The sequence below is a fragment of the Drosophila santomea genome, chromosome 3R, assembly GCF_016746245.2.
Source record: "Drosophila santomea strain STO CAGO 1482 chromosome 3R, Prin_Dsan_1.1, whole genome shotgun sequence".
Taxonomy (NCBI): Eukaryota; Metazoa; Arthropoda; class Insecta; order Diptera; family Drosophilidae; genus Drosophila; species Drosophila santomea.
Window position 1 is genome coordinate 25,015,173 of NC_053019.2, and position 14,056 is coordinate 25,029,228.

The 14,056-nt window shown below is 42.5% G+C and overlaps 8 protein-coding genes across 9 annotated transcripts; 5 read left to right on the plus strand and 3 right to left on the minus strand.

Moving 5' to 3' along the window:
• Nucleotides 1-990: 990 nt before the first annotated feature.
• On the minus strand, nt 991-1,525 carry LOC120454308. The gene is made up of 2 exons (XM_039639507.1): nt 1,367-1,525; nt 991-1,311 (listed from the first exon to the last, which is right to left on the minus strand). Exons 1-2 carry the CDS (start codon nt 1,430-1,432, stop codon nt 991-993), a joined length of 387 nt encoding a protein of 128 aa, XP_039495441.1. The 5' UTR covers nt 1,433-1,525.
• A 156-nt stretch (nt 1,526-1,681) lies between these two features.
• On the plus strand, nt 1,682-2,626 carry LOC120454309 (accessory gland protein Acp29AB-like). The gene is made up of 2 exons (XM_039639508.1): nt 1,682-1,949; nt 2,003-2,626. The coding sequence occupies exons 1-2, from the start codon at nt 1,851-1,853 to the stop codon at nt 2,624-2,626; spliced, it is 723 nt and encodes a 240-aa protein (XP_039495442.1). The 5' UTR covers nt 1,682-1,850.
• A 1,392-nt stretch (nt 2,627-4,018) lies between these two features.
• Nucleotides 4,019-5,933, plus strand: LOC120453570 (probable cardiolipin synthase (CMP-forming)). The gene is made up of 5 exons (XM_039638327.2): nt 4,019-4,179; nt 4,299-4,850; nt 5,215-5,430; nt 5,498-5,633; nt 5,695-5,933. Exons 2-5 carry the CDS (start codon nt 4,350-4,352, stop codon nt 5,808-5,810), a joined length of 969 nt encoding a protein of 322 aa, XP_039494261.1. The 5' UTR covers nt 4,019-4,179; nt 4,299-4,349; the 3' UTR covers nt 5,811-5,933.
• A 762-nt stretch (nt 5,934-6,695) lies between these two features.
• On the plus strand, nt 6,696-7,229 carry LOC120451730 (60S ribosomal protein L27). The gene has a single exon (XM_039635638.2). The coding sequence runs from the start codon at nt 6,733-6,735 to the stop codon at nt 7,138-7,140; it is 408 nt and encodes a 135-aa protein (XP_039491572.1). The 5' UTR covers nt 6,696-6,732; the 3' UTR covers nt 7,141-7,229.
• A 192-nt stretch (nt 7,230-7,421) lies between these two features.
• LOC120451729 (isocitrate dehydrogenase [NAD] subunit gamma, mitochondrial) lies at nt 7,422-10,334 on the minus strand. Of its 2 annotated transcripts, XM_039635636.2 has the most exons (7): nt 10,162-10,334; nt 9,987-10,064; nt 9,140-9,919; nt 8,892-9,078; nt 8,752-8,827; nt 7,804-8,124; nt 7,422-7,716 (listed from the first exon to the last, which is right to left on the minus strand). In XM_039635636.2, the coding sequence occupies exons 1-6, from the start codon at nt 10,216-10,218 to the stop codon at nt 8,094-8,096; spliced, it is 1,209 nt and encodes a 402-aa protein (XP_039491570.1). In that variant the 5' UTR covers nt 10,219-10,334; the 3' UTR covers nt 7,422-7,716; nt 7,804-8,093. The 2 variants fall into 2 exon arrangements, with proteins under 2 accessions (XP_039491570.1, XP_039491571.1); XM_039635637.2 differs by lacking the exon at nt 7,804-8,124 and having other exon boundaries at nt 10,162-10,333.
• A 245-nt stretch (nt 10,335-10,579) lies between these two features.
• Nucleotides 10,580-11,948, plus strand: LOC120452802 (S-adenosylmethionine mitochondrial carrier protein homolog). Its single transcript, XM_039637201.1, has 4 exons — nt 10,580-10,796; nt 10,849-11,115; nt 11,178-11,593; nt 11,705-11,948. Exons 1-4 carry the CDS (start codon nt 10,701-10,703, stop codon nt 11,817-11,819), a joined length of 894 nt encoding a protein of 297 aa, XP_039493135.1. The 5' UTR covers nt 10,580-10,700; the 3' UTR covers nt 11,820-11,948.
• Nucleotides 11,830-12,513, minus strand: LOC120452803. The gene is made up of 3 exons (XM_039637202.2): nt 12,302-12,513; nt 12,027-12,212; nt 11,830-11,971 (listed from the first exon to the last, which is right to left on the minus strand). Exons 1-3 carry the CDS (start codon nt 12,425-12,427, stop codon nt 11,945-11,947), a joined length of 339 nt encoding a protein of 112 aa, XP_039493136.1. The 5' UTR covers nt 12,428-12,513; the 3' UTR covers nt 11,830-11,944.
• Nucleotides 12,514-12,535: 22 nt separating this feature from the next.
• LOC120452801 (zinc finger protein 32) lies at nt 12,536-14,048 on the plus strand. The gene is made up of 2 exons (XM_039637200.1): nt 12,536-13,692; nt 13,753-14,048. Exons 1-2 carry the CDS (start codon nt 12,662-12,664, stop codon nt 13,919-13,921), a joined length of 1,200 nt encoding a protein of 399 aa, XP_039493134.1. The 5' UTR covers nt 12,536-12,661; the 3' UTR covers nt 13,922-14,048.
• Nucleotides 14,049-14,056: the final 8 nt, after the last annotated feature.

Below are 14,056 nucleotides of genomic sequence, written 5' to 3' on the forward strand. Positions count from 1 at the left end.
CGTAACTACAAAAGCATTCAGAGTATTGTAATCTAGTTTCTAGCACAAAGCTGCACATCAGTAACAGCTTTTATTAGCAGCATTCAGTTGCAAACTGATATCAATAGTTTTGCATATTTTTTTGCGCCATACTCGTGCCCATTGAAAGGGCATCACAAAAAGTTGTCAATCTCTTATGCTGTCGCGCATTTTTCGCATTTTCCGCATTTCCCGCCCTGCTGGAGCTTCCTGTTTATGGCAGACAGCTACTGAGTGGCCATGAGTGTCATTCAGTAAAATCGGGAAAAAAGGAAGGAGATTTCTCGAAATTAACATGCGGACTGACGGTTGACATGCCAGGGACATTATTGAAGCGAACACCCCTGCATGCAGTTCATTATTAATGCCGATGCATTGTCTTGCTGCCCAATGGGCGGAAACTCCGTGTAAGCGTCATCACCTTGTCACCCCCCTTCTCCTTTAATTACTGGGTCACCCGGGAGACGTGACTCGCCCAGCTCACAAACAAGAAGATATATATTTCTAAAAGCTTTCCTCCGGCGAATGAATATGCAACCTGGCAGTCTTTCATAATTATTTGCCAGGGCTCGTCTTTATTAAGCGATGTGATGGGATGGGATGGGCATGTCCATTATGGTGACCATTAAACGTGGAACAGATTCGGCGTGGCAACTTTCGGGAAAATTCATTAGCCAGCTGATGGGGTCAGGTCATGGTCGAGCCGCTGCCAAAGTTTATATTAAGTAATAAGCGTTAAACGCGGCTTAATTTGCATATCCAAGAAGGGCGGCGAGCGGGGAGTGGCATTCTCCTGGTTTAAGTGGCAGTGTAATTAAATTAAATCCAATTAAATGACTGACAAGTCCAGAAAAGCTTGCGGTCAGCCTGATTACGGTGACTTTATTAAATATATACCCAGCCAAACTAAAAAATTGAATAAACTAATGATGATTCCCGCATAGTTTGTGAATATATTTTATTAAAATCTCCTTAAGGTTTCGGCGTGGTTAAATTATACGCATTCAGCAATTCCTTAAGTTCCATTTGCACATTGCTGAGCCTCTCTGGTAAACTGCCATATTTCGTTACAAAATCCTTCATCGATTCCTGAAGGTTGTCCCAATTCTTCTCAGTTTTTTTCAAAAACGCCAGGGTCAATTTCTCTCCTTCTAATGGTGTATGTTTTTCGCTTTCTTCGGGTTTCTTATCGATATGTGCTGCCTCACTTGTCAGTTTTGAATTGTAAAACTTTTTCATGATTTCGAAGATGACATCTTTTTTGTTTGGTTTTATTTCCTCATTTTGATCAGCCTTTGGGATTGTAGCGATAAGAAAAAGTATTTTCTTTTAAAGCAAAATAACTTACCTCCACTTCTGCGTTGCTAATTTGCACAACGATTCCCAACATAAAGAGTACAATTACCAGCTTCATAATGTCCACTATCCTTAAGTGCTAAACACCAATAAAATATGTTGACTGTGATTTCTTCGCTGCTGCCTGGAGTTCTTATAGGCCGTGAAAGGGAACTTTACAACTCGGTGATAAAACATGTGACGCAGGAATCGTAGATAACATATCATTAATCACTATGCTTTAATTGTAAAGTCACAGAAGGCTGTGAACTTGTTATAAATTAATTACTCTTATTTATTTATGGTTTATCTAGTGATTAAACAAAGAGCAAAGAAAGCGCAGAGAAAGCGCTATTCTAGCAATTCTGATAGACGCAAAACTACTTTAGATAAATAGGACGAAGTCTTGCGTCAAACTGTTATCATCAGCAAAAAGGACTTTTGCTCGTTTGCTGATTGATTGATTAGCCCAGGCTATAAATTCGCTAGCCTGCAGAATGAGAAATCAAAGTAGACATTCATCATTGAGCAAAATGAGCCGCATTCTTCTGATCATTTTGATCGCAACTTCATGTCAAAATTGCTTTACAAGAGGAGTAAGTTTATATATTCAGTAAGAAAAGAAATCTAACGCAACTTTGTTAAACAGGAAGACGTGGAACAACAACAAAATAATGATGAGAAATTCGATCAGGATCAGTTTTTAAAAAGGATTGACCATATGACGGGTCTTTATGATAAGCTAAAAGTTAAAATATACAAATTTGTGGACTATCATAGTGAGCTGTTGAAAAATATGGCAAGCACAGAAAACCAAATAGCAAAGTTACAAAGACATGCCAATATCAAAAAAGCCGCCAAGCCAACTGTGCAGTTTGAGAAGTTTGGAGCAAAGTATTACCATATTGAGAACGAGGAAAAACTAAACTGGTACGAAGCAGTCTCCAGATGCCGAAGCTTGAACAGTCACCTCATTAGCCTCCAAAACCTGAAAGAGTGGGAAATCATTACAGCCAACTTGAAATATCTTAAAACATATTGGGTGGACATCAATGACGAGGCAGCTGAGGGCGAGTTTATATCACGATTCACCGGAGAGAAAGCTCCATTCCTAAAATGGTCCACTGGAGAACCAACTAACCAAGCAGACGAGAATTGCGTTCAGATAGAAGAGGCATTTGGTCTCTTTTATATCGTTCCCCATTCTATGAACGATGTCACATGCACAAAAAAAAACTACTTCATATGCGAAGCCAAGGAAGTGGAAATGTAAGCCACTTATCACACAACAATCTTGAAAATTGTGAACTAGAAATATGAAATCAATAAAACCAATCAAATATATTACAATAGTAACACTGAAACGTTATTTATTCCCAACACTCCAGCTATTAAAATTTCTAGGATAATGACTTCCATACGGTCGTAATATATGTATCCTATAGGTTTCAACTCTTTAAATAACAGGTATAAATATGGATGAAAAACGGAAATTCATTTTTAATATATTTGGATAATGTCAAGTCAAGTTATTATAAAATAATGATATATTTTTTCTCTCGATTAAATTAAGGCCTTAAACTTTGGGTTTGGGGTACAAAGTAATTTTGTGACACGTTTCAATGATTTCTTGTCACCACTTGGAACATTAGAACTTCAGTATACATATATTTAATATGTTCCCCCTTTTAGTTGGGGTCTTATGTGCTTGAGTTTAAAAACAAATTTGTTAAATATTTTTTATGTACGCTTTTTGTTTTGTTTATTTGAGAATAGCTAGTTAAGTTTCAATCCATAATTTGAAGTAAATAAATGAATATATTAGTTTCTAATTTTTTGATTTTATTATCATTTTTAACACAACTTTCAGCAGATATTTTGTTTTTGGTGGGGTATTGTAATTGTGTCCTTGTATTTAGCCTTGTCTTCATTGTAAAGCCATTTTTAGTGCTAAAATGTCTTGTTCCATATTTTCAAGCCGGTCGGAGAGACGTTCGAACTTGGGGATCAGGTCTTTATGGAGCTTGCGTGACAATCTCGACCAAGAATCGTTTGCATCATCAATTTTCATGTTATTCAAAGTATTTCTAACGTCCAGATTCTTTAAAGTAAATAATGTAAATTTTAATTTAACAAATTTCGAAAAGACATATATTTACAGCCGCTGAGTTTTGACAAGCGATTCCGATCCAAACCACTAGAAGAAAAAGTTTTATATGTTTCATTATTATGAACTATCCAGCACAAACAGCATACAACGACTGTAATGTTTTTCCCGTTTGAACTGAGTTTTTATTACTCGGAAAAGGAGCACACAACTTGCTAATATCCTGTGTTCTTCTGCGCTTAATGTTGGCGATAAAAGGGCATTGACGCACAATTGCTTTTAAAATATCAGTCATTATCTACATATAGCATGCCTATTGCGTCAGTAATGCTGATAATATTACAAATATTAACATAAAATCCATTTCTTTAGTAAATTTACAATAAAATATGTGTAACTTGTGCTTAACAATTTGATTGACACATAAATAGTTAACTATTTTTAATTTTAGTTAGAAAATTCAAAAAACCGGTAAAAAATAATTTGGTATTTTTGGTATAAATAAGTAGCATTTTTCGGCACATTTTGTCCGTTGCAATCGCTGAAATCGATAGTCCTATCACCGTATCAGCAGTGTTATCGGAGCCGACTTGTGTAATAAAAACAAAAATTGAATTAAAAATTTCCGTAAATGCAGTGCAGTAATTTGTAATCAAATAATAATTCAGATTTCGTACTGCACCCAGGTGCCATCAGTGAGCAAGGATTCCCGACCAATGGTGGGTGTTTCAGCTGGTGATAACAAGTGGCCAAGGGTCGGTGGCCGATCAATTTGGCATCAAGGTTACGGATCTCAATGAATTGAAACTGATTGTGGGCATATTTTGTGTGATTACAGAGCCCGCGAACAAGTCTGGACTCGAGACAGGGATCGGACGTCTATTAACCCATGCTGCCCGCCATCATTTTCCGGCAGGTTCAGCGGCCACTGCACCATGGAGCCGCCACCTTGGAGCACGTTTTGGGTGGCGGTGGGAGCAGCTTCGTCAACTGCCTGAATCGCTATGCGGCCGCCACGGGATTCATACGGATCTCCTTTCTGGACATTAAGCGGCGCAGGAACTATGAACTGGCCAGGCTTCGCCTCTTTGCCGATGAGAAGAAGCAGTCGCTCCACTTGCGCACCTTGCAGGGACGACATCTGCTGCAGGGCGTCATCGAGAGGAAGAACTTCCTGGTAGATGACATCCGGGAGGCCAGGCACAAGGTTCAGGAGCGGGTGCGCGAGAAGATCGACGAGATACGGGAGGAGCGAGAGAACATTATGACCATACCCAACATGCTGACCATCAGTCGCGCCGTCCTCTCGCCCTACATCGGATATGTAATAGTCCAGGGCGACTTCACTCTAGGCATGAGTCTTCTCGCCTTTGCCGGCATCACAGATCTGGTGAGTTTCCCAGGACCATCACTTTAAACAAAAATCCTATACACTTAAAGTGAGAATAGGTGCTCTAGTATTCAAGCAAAACAAAAAAGATGTGATGTGTTCTATTGCATTATTTATTGTCTTGTTTTCCCGGTCTGTGTTTTGTTTTTCTCTACATACATAGTACCTTTCAAAATCGAAATATCTATATATACTGTTGCATTTTTTACCCGAATTGCTCAGACGAATCCCAAAAATAGTTCGTTTATCTAAACAATACATGCGCGTTTCATTTCTGCATTTGTATGCCAACCAAGCTACCTAAAAACATCTTTTGAGCATTCTACTTAATATTTATTTAATATTTGTGTTCCTGTTCCTTTAGTTGGATGGACAGATCGCCCGACGGTGGCCTTCGCAGGCGAGCAAGTTCGGCTCTTTCCTGGACCCCATGGCCGATAAGTTGCTGATGGGCTCGCTGGTCATCTCGCTGTGCTACACGGATCTGCTGCCCATGTGGCTCATGGGCATCGTGGTGTTCCGGGATGTATTCCTCCTAGGAGCTGGATTCGTTATACGCTACATAAGTCTGCCACCGCCGGTGAGTTTATCAACATTTTTATGCTACTGGTTGGTATAATCACAATTTAATTATCATTCTTCGATAGAAAACCTTTTCGCGCTACTTCGACGCCACCCATGTTACTGCCCAACTGGAGCCCACGCTGCTCAGCAAGATCAACACGGGTGTCCAGTTGGCCACCATTGGACTGAGCCTGGGTGCTCCCATTTGGAACTATTTGGGTAAGCTTTGAGAGCACACTTTTCAAGATGGATTAATCACATCTATATCATTCCATTCCAGATCATCCAGCCTTGCAGGGCCTTTGGTATCTGACTGGCCTGACTACGGCTGCCACTGCCCTCAGCTACGTCATGAATCGGCATAATACCTTTAAGATTATCCAGAAAAAGACGTAGAGTCGGGCATTTCCGCTAAATATCTGAGTACTATGAAGAAGTAGTAGCTCTCCTTAAGCAATGATTAGTATGTATTGTGTTTTCTAAATGATTACCATAAAATAAATCTATTTTGTTAATAAATTTTAAGTGTTGTTCCACAACTATTCGTGTTATAAAATTACAAACGGAAATATTCAAAATTGAGGTGCTAAAAAAAAATACATGTGCCAGTGTGACCAGATATGCGAAAACACCGCCACACTGTAGAGTGACCGCACCAAAAATACCGGAAATGTTGCCACTAAGTATCGATAAAAAGACGACGTCTTGCCATCTCTAAAATCTCCCCTTCTTTTCTTTTCGCCCGTTTCCGGTGAGTGGTGTGTTCCGCGTGTAATTTTAGTTAAATTTTAGCCAAAATATTATTTTCTGCGATTCGGTAGGACTGCGAGTGGTGTGCACTGTAAAGGCTATGCCCCCTCAAAATGGATAATGTTTTTAAAAGAAGTGAAACGACGTTTTCAGTCGCACAAAGCAGAAAAAACGATTCTATGGAGGCTCTGCCTCCATCTCTTCTATGAAAAAAAACACAATATCTGGTTATAACTTACCACATGGTTTAGGCGACTAGATCTTTTAAGTTGCTTACAACTTGTGTATTCCAGTTGGCTTATATTAATTGTGTTAACAGATAATAAGTGAATTCAAGACATCCGGCAACCTGTGGTACTATAACACTTCCTCCACAGTGGCCAAAAACGTGTTACTTGGAACACTTATTTTGGTTTCTTTCTTTTGTGCCGTGATGTCTTCTAAAAGATACTAGCAGATAATACCATGAACTTACCCGCCAAATAGTTATAAATAAAAGTTATGAGATCTGACAAATTTACTAACGTTCTTTTACATTTTCGCCTAATTTACAGAGCAAGCCGCCAAGATGAGGAAAATCATGAAGCAGGGCAAGATCGTAATCGTCCTTAGCGGACGTTACGCCGGTCGCAAGGCCATCATCGTCAAGACCCACGACGATGGTACCCCGGAGAAGCCCTTCGGACACGCCCTCGTTGCCGGCATCGATCGCTACCCGCGCAAGGTGACCAAGAAGATGGGCAAGAACAAGCTGAAGAAGAAGTCCAAGGTCAAGCCCTTCCTGAAGAGCCTGAACTACAACCATCTGATGCCCACCCGCTACACGGCGCACGACATCAGCTTCGAGAAGCTGTCGCCCAAGGACCTGAAGGATCCCGTCAAGCGCAAGACGCACCGCTTCCAGACCCGCGTCAAGTTCGAGTCCGTCTACAAGGAGGGCAAGAACAAGTGGTTCTTCCAGAAGCTGCGTTTCTAAGCTGCCCATTCGCTACTTGTGGTTACTGGATTGTCGCTCTTTTTTAAGGTTTAATAAACAAAGAAGTAATTCTGATAAAACTGACCGAAGTGGAACCTCCGCCTTCTTATTGAGTGTTCAAGTGGGGCAAATATGCCTACGGTGATGATAGTTAATGCCATACATTGAATAGGATGTGCACAACAGGAATTTTCGGAAAGTTTGGAATGAAGCTACACCTGTTCTTCGTAATATAGTGCAATTCCCGAGCCTTTAACCGCCAAAATCCAAAACAAGATAGATACAGTGTCTTTTTTTACTTTTTCCTTTACTAATAAATATTCGAACAGAATAATACATTTTCAATATTACAAATCTTTTGGAAAATTTACAATTTAATATCGCTTTGATTGACTACTTGTGGAACTTGCTAGGCTTTTGAAGAGCGCAAAGTGTGTTATTCTTGTTGTTCATGTACTGTTGCCTTAGGGTATTTTGCATAAAAAGTTAAATAAAAGAAAATATACAGCTTTCCAGTAGGAAATTTAGAAGAAAGAATCAGAGTGCAGAAACATTGGATAGGGCCGGCAAGAAAATCTGTGGAATATAAGATAAAACCGTATTAGTACCTTCTCAAACAGAGCTGGAGAAATGAAGCTGAAAAATATTTGGAGTTTGTATTACCTGAATTATCACACTTGGACATCGAATGAACACACAATGGACATTTAGCCGGGGTAACATATTTTGTTTGGGTTAAGCAGCGGAATATTTCAATCTCGATTTGATTACACCGATTTTTCTGGGCATCACATTTAACGCTGAATGCATTGGCTTGGGGTACAAGATGTCTCAAATTGGCTTAGTTGTGGGGTTAATATAATTTTGACTGGTTTTGGTATTAGACTTGGTTCGATTTGGCTTATCTTGCTGAGTTTGTTAGCAGTTGGTTGAGTTCGGTAGTGCGATAGTGCCTAAAATTGGCTAAAATAGTTTCCATGTGGCCTGCGGAGCGGTAAAGCGTTTCGGATATTCGGGGAGAGGAGAAAAAACAGAATTTCTTTCATTAGAGCTGCACGAGGACAATTTGGTTACACGTTCAAAACGAAAATACTACATACTTGTGTACTGAATGTGTGTGGTGGTGTGTTCTACTAAGGGCACTACTTAGGACAAATATACAACAGAAAATAGTTCAACGAAGCAATTGCTAAACAGTTGTCGAAAAATTATATAAACACATTTTAAGTGGCCTCTTATAGGTAACCAACTAGCATGTGTTACCCATAATGAAGTACTTAAAACTAAAAGATATAATTAAACTAAAAAGTTAGTGGTTAAGTGGAGTCTGTGGTGTGCTGGTTGGTTAGGACACAGTTAGGCCAATTCGGCAATATCACTTACAGTTTTGCTGAAGTAATAAGTAAGTAATTAAAATAATACATACAATAACAGCATGAAATTATAATACAAGAAGGCCCGCCTAGGCTGGGCTTATCGCGACAGTGAAGTAAAAGGGGACAAGCGATAGATGTTTGTTTGCTTAAAACGTAATAGAAAATACAACACTTGGTTGTGACAGCGAAATAATAGAACAAATAGAGCTACTCTAAATGCAGACGATTATTTTACCAATTCACGCGCTTGGCACTCAAGATCTTGAGTATATTTTCAACCACATCGGTACTGGAGTTGGTGCCGCCAATATCTGCAAGAGTTTGAGATGATAAAGTTGATTCTGTTTATTGAATAACTATGGGGGTCGTGATCACCTGGCGTGCGAATGGCATCGTTGACAATGGTCTGGTAGACGGCCTCCTGGATGACGTTGGCGTGCTCCTTGTGACCCAGATGGTTCAACATGTCGATACTGGCACTGATCATGGCCACAGGGTTGGCGATGTTCTTGCCGGCAATGGCGGTTCCGGTGTTACGGGTGCCCGGCTCAAAGATGGCGTACTGAAATTAATATCGAAAAAATTGAGGATAATGCGTTAAGTAAATGGGCAAAGAGACTTACATGGTCACCGTAGTTCCTGCCGGAAATGAGGCCAGCTCCGCCCATCAGGCCGCAAAGAACGTTGGACACAATGGTGCCGTACAGGTTGGTCATGTTCATGACATCGAACTGGTGGGGATTCGACACGGACTGCATGCAGGTGTTGTCGATAATCATGTTGTTGTGCTCCAGTTCGGGATAGTCCTTGTGCACACGGTTGGCGACCTCAAGGAAGAGGCCATCGGACAGCTTCATGATGTTCGCCTTGTGGATGGTGGTAACCTTCTTGCGATTGTTTTGGCGGGCGAACTCAAAGGCATAGCGAGCCACACGCTCGGCATTCTCGACGGTCACCACTTTCATGCTTTCAACGATTCCGGGCACGGACTCGTGCTCCAACATGGCGTACTCGCCATCGGTGTTCTGGCGGATGAGCACCACGTCGATGTCGTGATGGCGGGCCGGAATGCCCGGATACGACTTGCAGTGCACCACATTGACGTACAGATCCAGTTCGTTACGGATGGCCACGTTGCGCGAAACTTCGGTCAAGGTTTGCGACTTGGTCTCGATGTTGCCCTTGAGTGCCACTCCGTTCCTCTTGATGGATGTGATGGCGTAGTCCAGATCATCGTTGCCCTCGGTGGAGGGATCGATATCGATCACCTCGAAATCGATGGGTGCACCGCAGTACCGGAAGATCTCGCGCACATAGCCCATCAGTTCGGGACCAATGCCGCCGCCCGGCAGCATGGTGACGGCATGACGACCTCCGTACTGTGCCGAGGGAATATCGGTGCCCTGTTCTCGAAGATATAAACGGATGCTATAACCTCAATTGCGGATGAACTCCAGCGGTTGGACTCACCGTGACTTTCTTTTGCAGCGCCGATTTGGTGTGGGCCACATCCTCGGTCTTCTCCTTGGTCACCAGCAAGGGATAGCCCTACAATTGGAATAGATATGTACGATCAATAGGATCTCGCAGGCGCGCATTATGTAATTTGCATTTGTGGGCCAATTTTCCGGCCGAGAAAACTTACGCGAGTGAGGAACGGCGTCTGCGTCTGCAGCAATCTCTGGGTCAAGCGAAGGGCCATGATTTGATCCTTGGATTATTGTTTTCTACCGCTGCAGTTGGGATTCTACTATCAGTTAAATCACGGCCAATTTTATTCCACTTGGCCAAAATGGTGCTGCTGCTTCTTGCCAAGAACCACGGCTTTTTAGGGTTGTCAAGCCATTATTACTGGTCTTAAAATAATTACTTTGGTTTTTAAAAAGGATAATGTTAATGTGTTCAAATTAAAACTCTAATATTTCAGTACCACACATAGTTTTTAAAAAAAAACCTTTTGACAAAATAATAATTAGTTTTTTGAAAACAATTTTATTGATTTGGCTTCCAGCATCTTGACAACTCTTCAGCAAGCAGCTGTTATTTGCAGCCTTGCCAGATCTGCAATAAGCAGCTGACTGTTACGTTAACAACCACATTTTATGTTTTTGTTTACTAAAATAATTTTAGCTAATATTCTGAAGGGATGACTTAAAGTGAATGTACCAACAGCATTTATAGGACATGGCAGCGGAATTGGATCTGGACTCGGCCGCGGGGTCCTTGGAAATCAACATGCAAGAGCCGGTCAATAAATTAAAGTTCCTTCATGCACTTGTTGTAAGTATTTTAAATCAAAATGAGGATTCAGTTCTTAAATAATGATTTTTAGGCTGGAGGCGTGGCTGGCATGGTGGTGGACATTGCGCTCTTTCCCATAGACACGGTAAAGACCCGACTGCAAAGCGAGCTGGGCTTTTGGCGGGCAGGAGGATTCAGGGGCATCTACAAAGGACTCGCTCCAGCGGCTGCAGGAAGTGCACCCACGGCGGCTCTGTTTTTCTGCACCTACGAGTGCGGGAAGCAGTTCCTTAGCTCGGTCACCCAAACCAAAGATTCACCCTATGTTCACATGGCTGCGGCTTCAGCAGCAGAAGTGGTAGGATTCCATTTAAAACTGTGCACCTAATATGTAAATTGACGAATCTCTGTATTCCTTAGTTGGCTTGCTTGATCCGTGTTCCCGTGGAGATTGCCAAGCAACGCTCCCAAACATTGCTGGGCAACAAACAGTCCGGCCTGCAAATCCTGCTGCGGGCCTATCGCACTGAGGGATTGAAACGCGGTCTGTACCGCGGATTCGGTTCCACTATCATGCGGGAGATTCCATTCAGCCTGATTCAGTTCCCCCTCTGGGAGTACTTTAAGCTGCAGTGGACTCCCCTGACCGGCTTCGAATCCTCTCCTTTTTCGGTGGCTCTCTGTGGAGCAGTCGCTGGTGGCATTTCGGCGGGATTAACCACGCCGCTGGATGTGGTCAAGACCCGAATTATGCTGGCTGAAAGGGAGAGTCTCAACCGGCGTCGCAGTGCCCGAAGAATCTTGCATGGCATTTATCTGGAGCGAGGCTTCAGCGGGTAAATATTTCAATTTTTGACTAGACTGGAGTTGATCCTAATAGTTTAACCCACGTGAACTTTATAAATTGTTTATTACATTTATTAATGTACATCTATATTACATTTCAGTCTGTTTGCTGGCTTTGTGCCGCGGGTGCTGTGGATCACACTGGGCGGTGCATTCTTCTTTGGCTTCTACGACCTGACGACGCGAGTCCTTGGCGCCACCAGTACGGATAATTAAAATTAGGGCTATTTTCGTTGTACTTGTAGTAGAGGCACGTAGTTTGCAGTAGTAACTTAACCGATGACAACCACCGTTTGAAGACAACGTGGACAATAAAGTGTATGGAATACTTTTGAGAATCACTAAGCATTGGATGCGTTATTGGCTCCCTGTGGAAGAAGTAAAACTATAATTGGAATGGGACATTGTCATGACCTCACTGACATCCTGAATGTGAAGACGACCAGTGAGCAAACTAGCTGTAGTCCGTTGATCTCCTAGCTCATCTCCGCAGGCCATGGGCACATCGGAATCCTCCTCATCCACGTTGATGTATCCACTTCGCTGGGCCTTTCTGCATCTAAGGCAATCCCAGGAAATCCGGCAGCGACTACGTGACATGGCGTAGACCTGGGGAGACCCAAATGCATAAATTAAACAAATGTTCATTCATTCACTTGAACAAACAGACGGCGGCGGCGATAAGGAATGTAACGCACCAAAGCAGCGAGAACAAAAATGCCAGCAAGCACCAAAATTGGCAGCCATATGTACTGAGCGTCGTCCGGATGCAGTATGTCCGCTTCAGGACTCATGGTTGTCTCGGGCTCAAGAACCGGCTTCATTTTTAGGGGATGTACAAAGAAATCACAACAACTGCGAAGCAATAAAGTTCTTAAAAATTTAAGCGCTATCAAGTGATGCCAGATCCCTCGAAGAATAGGTGGCAACTCCATAGCAGCTATGTTTAGTTTTTCTTCGCATTTAATGTTTTGAGCGGGGAGTTTCAACTGTAAACAAAGAACTATTAAGTAATTAGAGTAAAATTTACAAAGTTGGTCAAAATCAGTTTGCCACAGATGGATCTCCAAACGTCAAAAGCGTGCAAAACGCTTAATTTTACAATAGGAAGAAGAACTGCAGAAGCTCCCGTGAAACTTGTGTCCCAAGAAGTCTCATTTTCAGGCAGTGCTACTTCCTTGGAGCTGACCAATTGCTGCCGCTTGTGTTTGGAGGAGCCGCATCCTAACCAAATGCTGGACATGACCGTCATCTATGATCAGGATGCGGTACTGAGTTACTACGACTGCTACGAGATCTGCACCAAGGAGGACCTGCGACAAAATCCCAAAAACGAACCACAAACCCTGTGCAAACGATGTGCGGTGGAACTTCAATGGGCCTACGACTTCCATAAGAAAGTGGCCATTGCCAATCAGCAGCTGAGGGAGATTTTTGGGGCGACCGAATTCAATGGCGATACGGAGCAGGAAGAAGACGAGGAGGATGAGGCGGATATGAGTGAGGAGTTCTTTGTGGAGGATATTGAGGAGGGGCAGGATGAGCAGGAGATGGTGGAAACCCCCGATACTGCCCAAAGCTTAGAGGACATCATGCCTCGCCATCGGCACTCGGGTAAATTCAACTGCAATTTCTGCTACAAGGAGTTCAGAAACCATTCTCGCATGGCCAAGCACCAGTTGATTCATTTGGCCAATCGTCCCAGCTTTCCGTGCAGTCAGTGCGACAGGGTTTACCTTACGAAGCAGGCGCTCAAAGTCCACGTCGATTCGAAGCACAGGCAATCCGGAGTCCACTGCGACACTTGCGGCAAGGTGTTTGCCATTGCCAAAGCCCTAGAGATTCATAAACGCTATCATACCAGAGACTTTCCCTATTCCTGTGATCTCTGCGATCGTCGATTCGCACAGCGATCCCATTTGACTGTCCACCAGCAGGTGAAGCACTCTGGATCCCGTTTCATTTGCGAGTTTCCCGGCTGCCAGAAGTCCTTTACCTCGTCTTCATCCCTCAGGAATCACGAGTGCACACACACGGCCATGCCATTCGAGTGCGCCTACTGCCAGCAGAGCTATCCAGCTCGTAACAAGTTAGTTATCTGGATAAACGTGTACATAATTTAAAAGTAACACTTGTTTTCATATTTTAGACTACGCCTGCACCTGGAACGTAAGCACAACATGGTGGTGCAGATGGAGGACCTGGAAGAAATGCGCAAGTTTCACGTAGTGCGCTCCAAGTTGGTGATGGCAAAGATTTACGATGAGCAAAATGAATCAGACAAGGCCAGGAATGATAGCGCTGCTGTTTCTAAATGAAAAGTATTTAAAGACATTATCCAAAGTTAGAAAACAATATTTATAGTTGAGAAAAGTGAAAGTTATTGCAAACATTAGTTTAAGTAGCATCCATTATAAAACCGGTTAAATTGCCTTACAAATATCACATTCAAT

What these genes read in the sequence shown, in the direction of transcription:
- LOC120451730 (XM_039635638.2), top strand. Translation starts at nt 6,733, where the DNA reads ATGAGGAAAATCATGAAGCAGGGCAAGATCGTAATCGTCCTTAGCGGA.
- LOC120452801 (XM_039637200.1), top strand. Translation starts at nt 12,662, where the DNA reads ATGGATCTCCAAACGTCAAAAGCGTGCAAAACGCTTAATTTTACAATA. An exon ending in AGCTATCCAGCTCGTAACAA is followed by an intron (nt 13,693 to 13,752) that starts GTTAGTTATCTG and finishes TTCATATTTTAG; the next exon opens with ACTACGCCTGCACCTGGAAC.
- LOC120451729 (XM_039635636.2), bottom strand. Translation starts at nt 10,218, where the DNA reads ATGGCCCTTCGCTTGACCCAGAGATTGCTGCAGACGCAGACGCCGTTC. An exon ending in CGCTGCAAAAGAAAGTCACG is followed by an intron (nt 9,920 to 9,986) that starts GTGAGTCCAACC and finishes CTTCGAGAACAG; the next exon opens with GGCACCGATATTCCCTCGGC. An exon ending in AGTGCCAAGCGCGTGAATTG is followed by an intron (nt 8,125 to 8,751) that starts GTAAAATAATCG and finishes ACCGCTCCGCAG; the next exon opens with GCCACATGGAAACTATTTTA.
- LOC120454308 (XM_039639507.1), bottom strand. Translation starts at nt 1,432, where the DNA reads ATGAAGCTGGTAATTGTACTCTTTATGTTGGGAATCGTTGTGCAAATT. An exon ending in TTAGCAACGCAGAAGTGGAG is followed by an intron (nt 1,312 to 1,366) that starts GTAAGTTATTTT and finishes ACAATCCCAAAG; the next exon opens with GCTGATCAAAATGAGGAAAT.
- LOC120453570 (XM_039638327.2), top strand. Translation starts at nt 4,350, where the DNA reads ATGCTGCCCGCCATCATTTTCCGGCAGGTTCAGCGGCCACTGCACCAT. An exon ending in TTGCCGGCATCACAGATCTG is followed by an intron (nt 4,851 to 5,214) that starts GTGAGTTTCCCA and finishes CTGTTCCTTTAG; the next exon opens with TTGGATGGACAGATCGCCCG. An exon ending in ACATAAGTCTGCCACCGCCG is followed by an intron (nt 5,431 to 5,497) that starts GTGAGTTTATCA and finishes ATTCTTCGATAG; the next exon opens with AAAACCTTTTCGCGCTACTT.
- LOC120454309 (XM_039639508.1), top strand. Translation starts at nt 1,851, where the DNA reads ATGAGAAATCAAAGTAGACATTCATCATTGAGCAAAATGAGCCGCATT. An exon ending in AAAATTGCTTTACAAGAGGA is followed by an intron (nt 1,950 to 2,002) that starts GTAAGTTTATAT and finishes TTTGTTAAACAG; the next exon opens with GAAGACGTGGAACAACAACA.
- LOC120452803 (XM_039637202.2), bottom strand. Translation starts at nt 12,427, where the DNA reads ATGAAGCCGGTTCTTGAGCCCGAGACAACCATGAGTCCTGAAGCGGAC. An exon ending in TTTTTGTTCTCGCTGCTTTG is followed by an intron (nt 12,213 to 12,301) that starts GTGCGTTACATT and finishes GGGTCTCCCCAG; the next exon opens with GTCTACGCCATGTCACGTAG. An exon ending in GTCGTCTTCACATTCAGGAT is followed by an intron (nt 11,972 to 12,026) that starts GTCAGTGAGGTC and finishes CTTCTTCCACAG; the next exon opens with GGAGCCAATAACGCATCCAA.
- LOC120452802 (XM_039637201.1), top strand. Translation starts at nt 10,701, where the DNA reads ATGGCAGCGGAATTGGATCTGGACTCGGCCGCGGGGTCCTTGGAAATC. An exon ending in AGTTCCTTCATGCACTTGTT is followed by an intron (nt 10,797 to 10,848) that starts GTAAGTATTTTA and finishes AATGATTTTTAG; the next exon opens with GCTGGAGGCGTGGCTGGCAT. An exon ending in CTGGAGCGAGGCTTCAGCGG is followed by an intron (nt 11,594 to 11,704) that starts GTAAATATTTCA and finishes ATTACATTTCAG; the next exon opens with TCTGTTTGCTGGCTTTGTGC.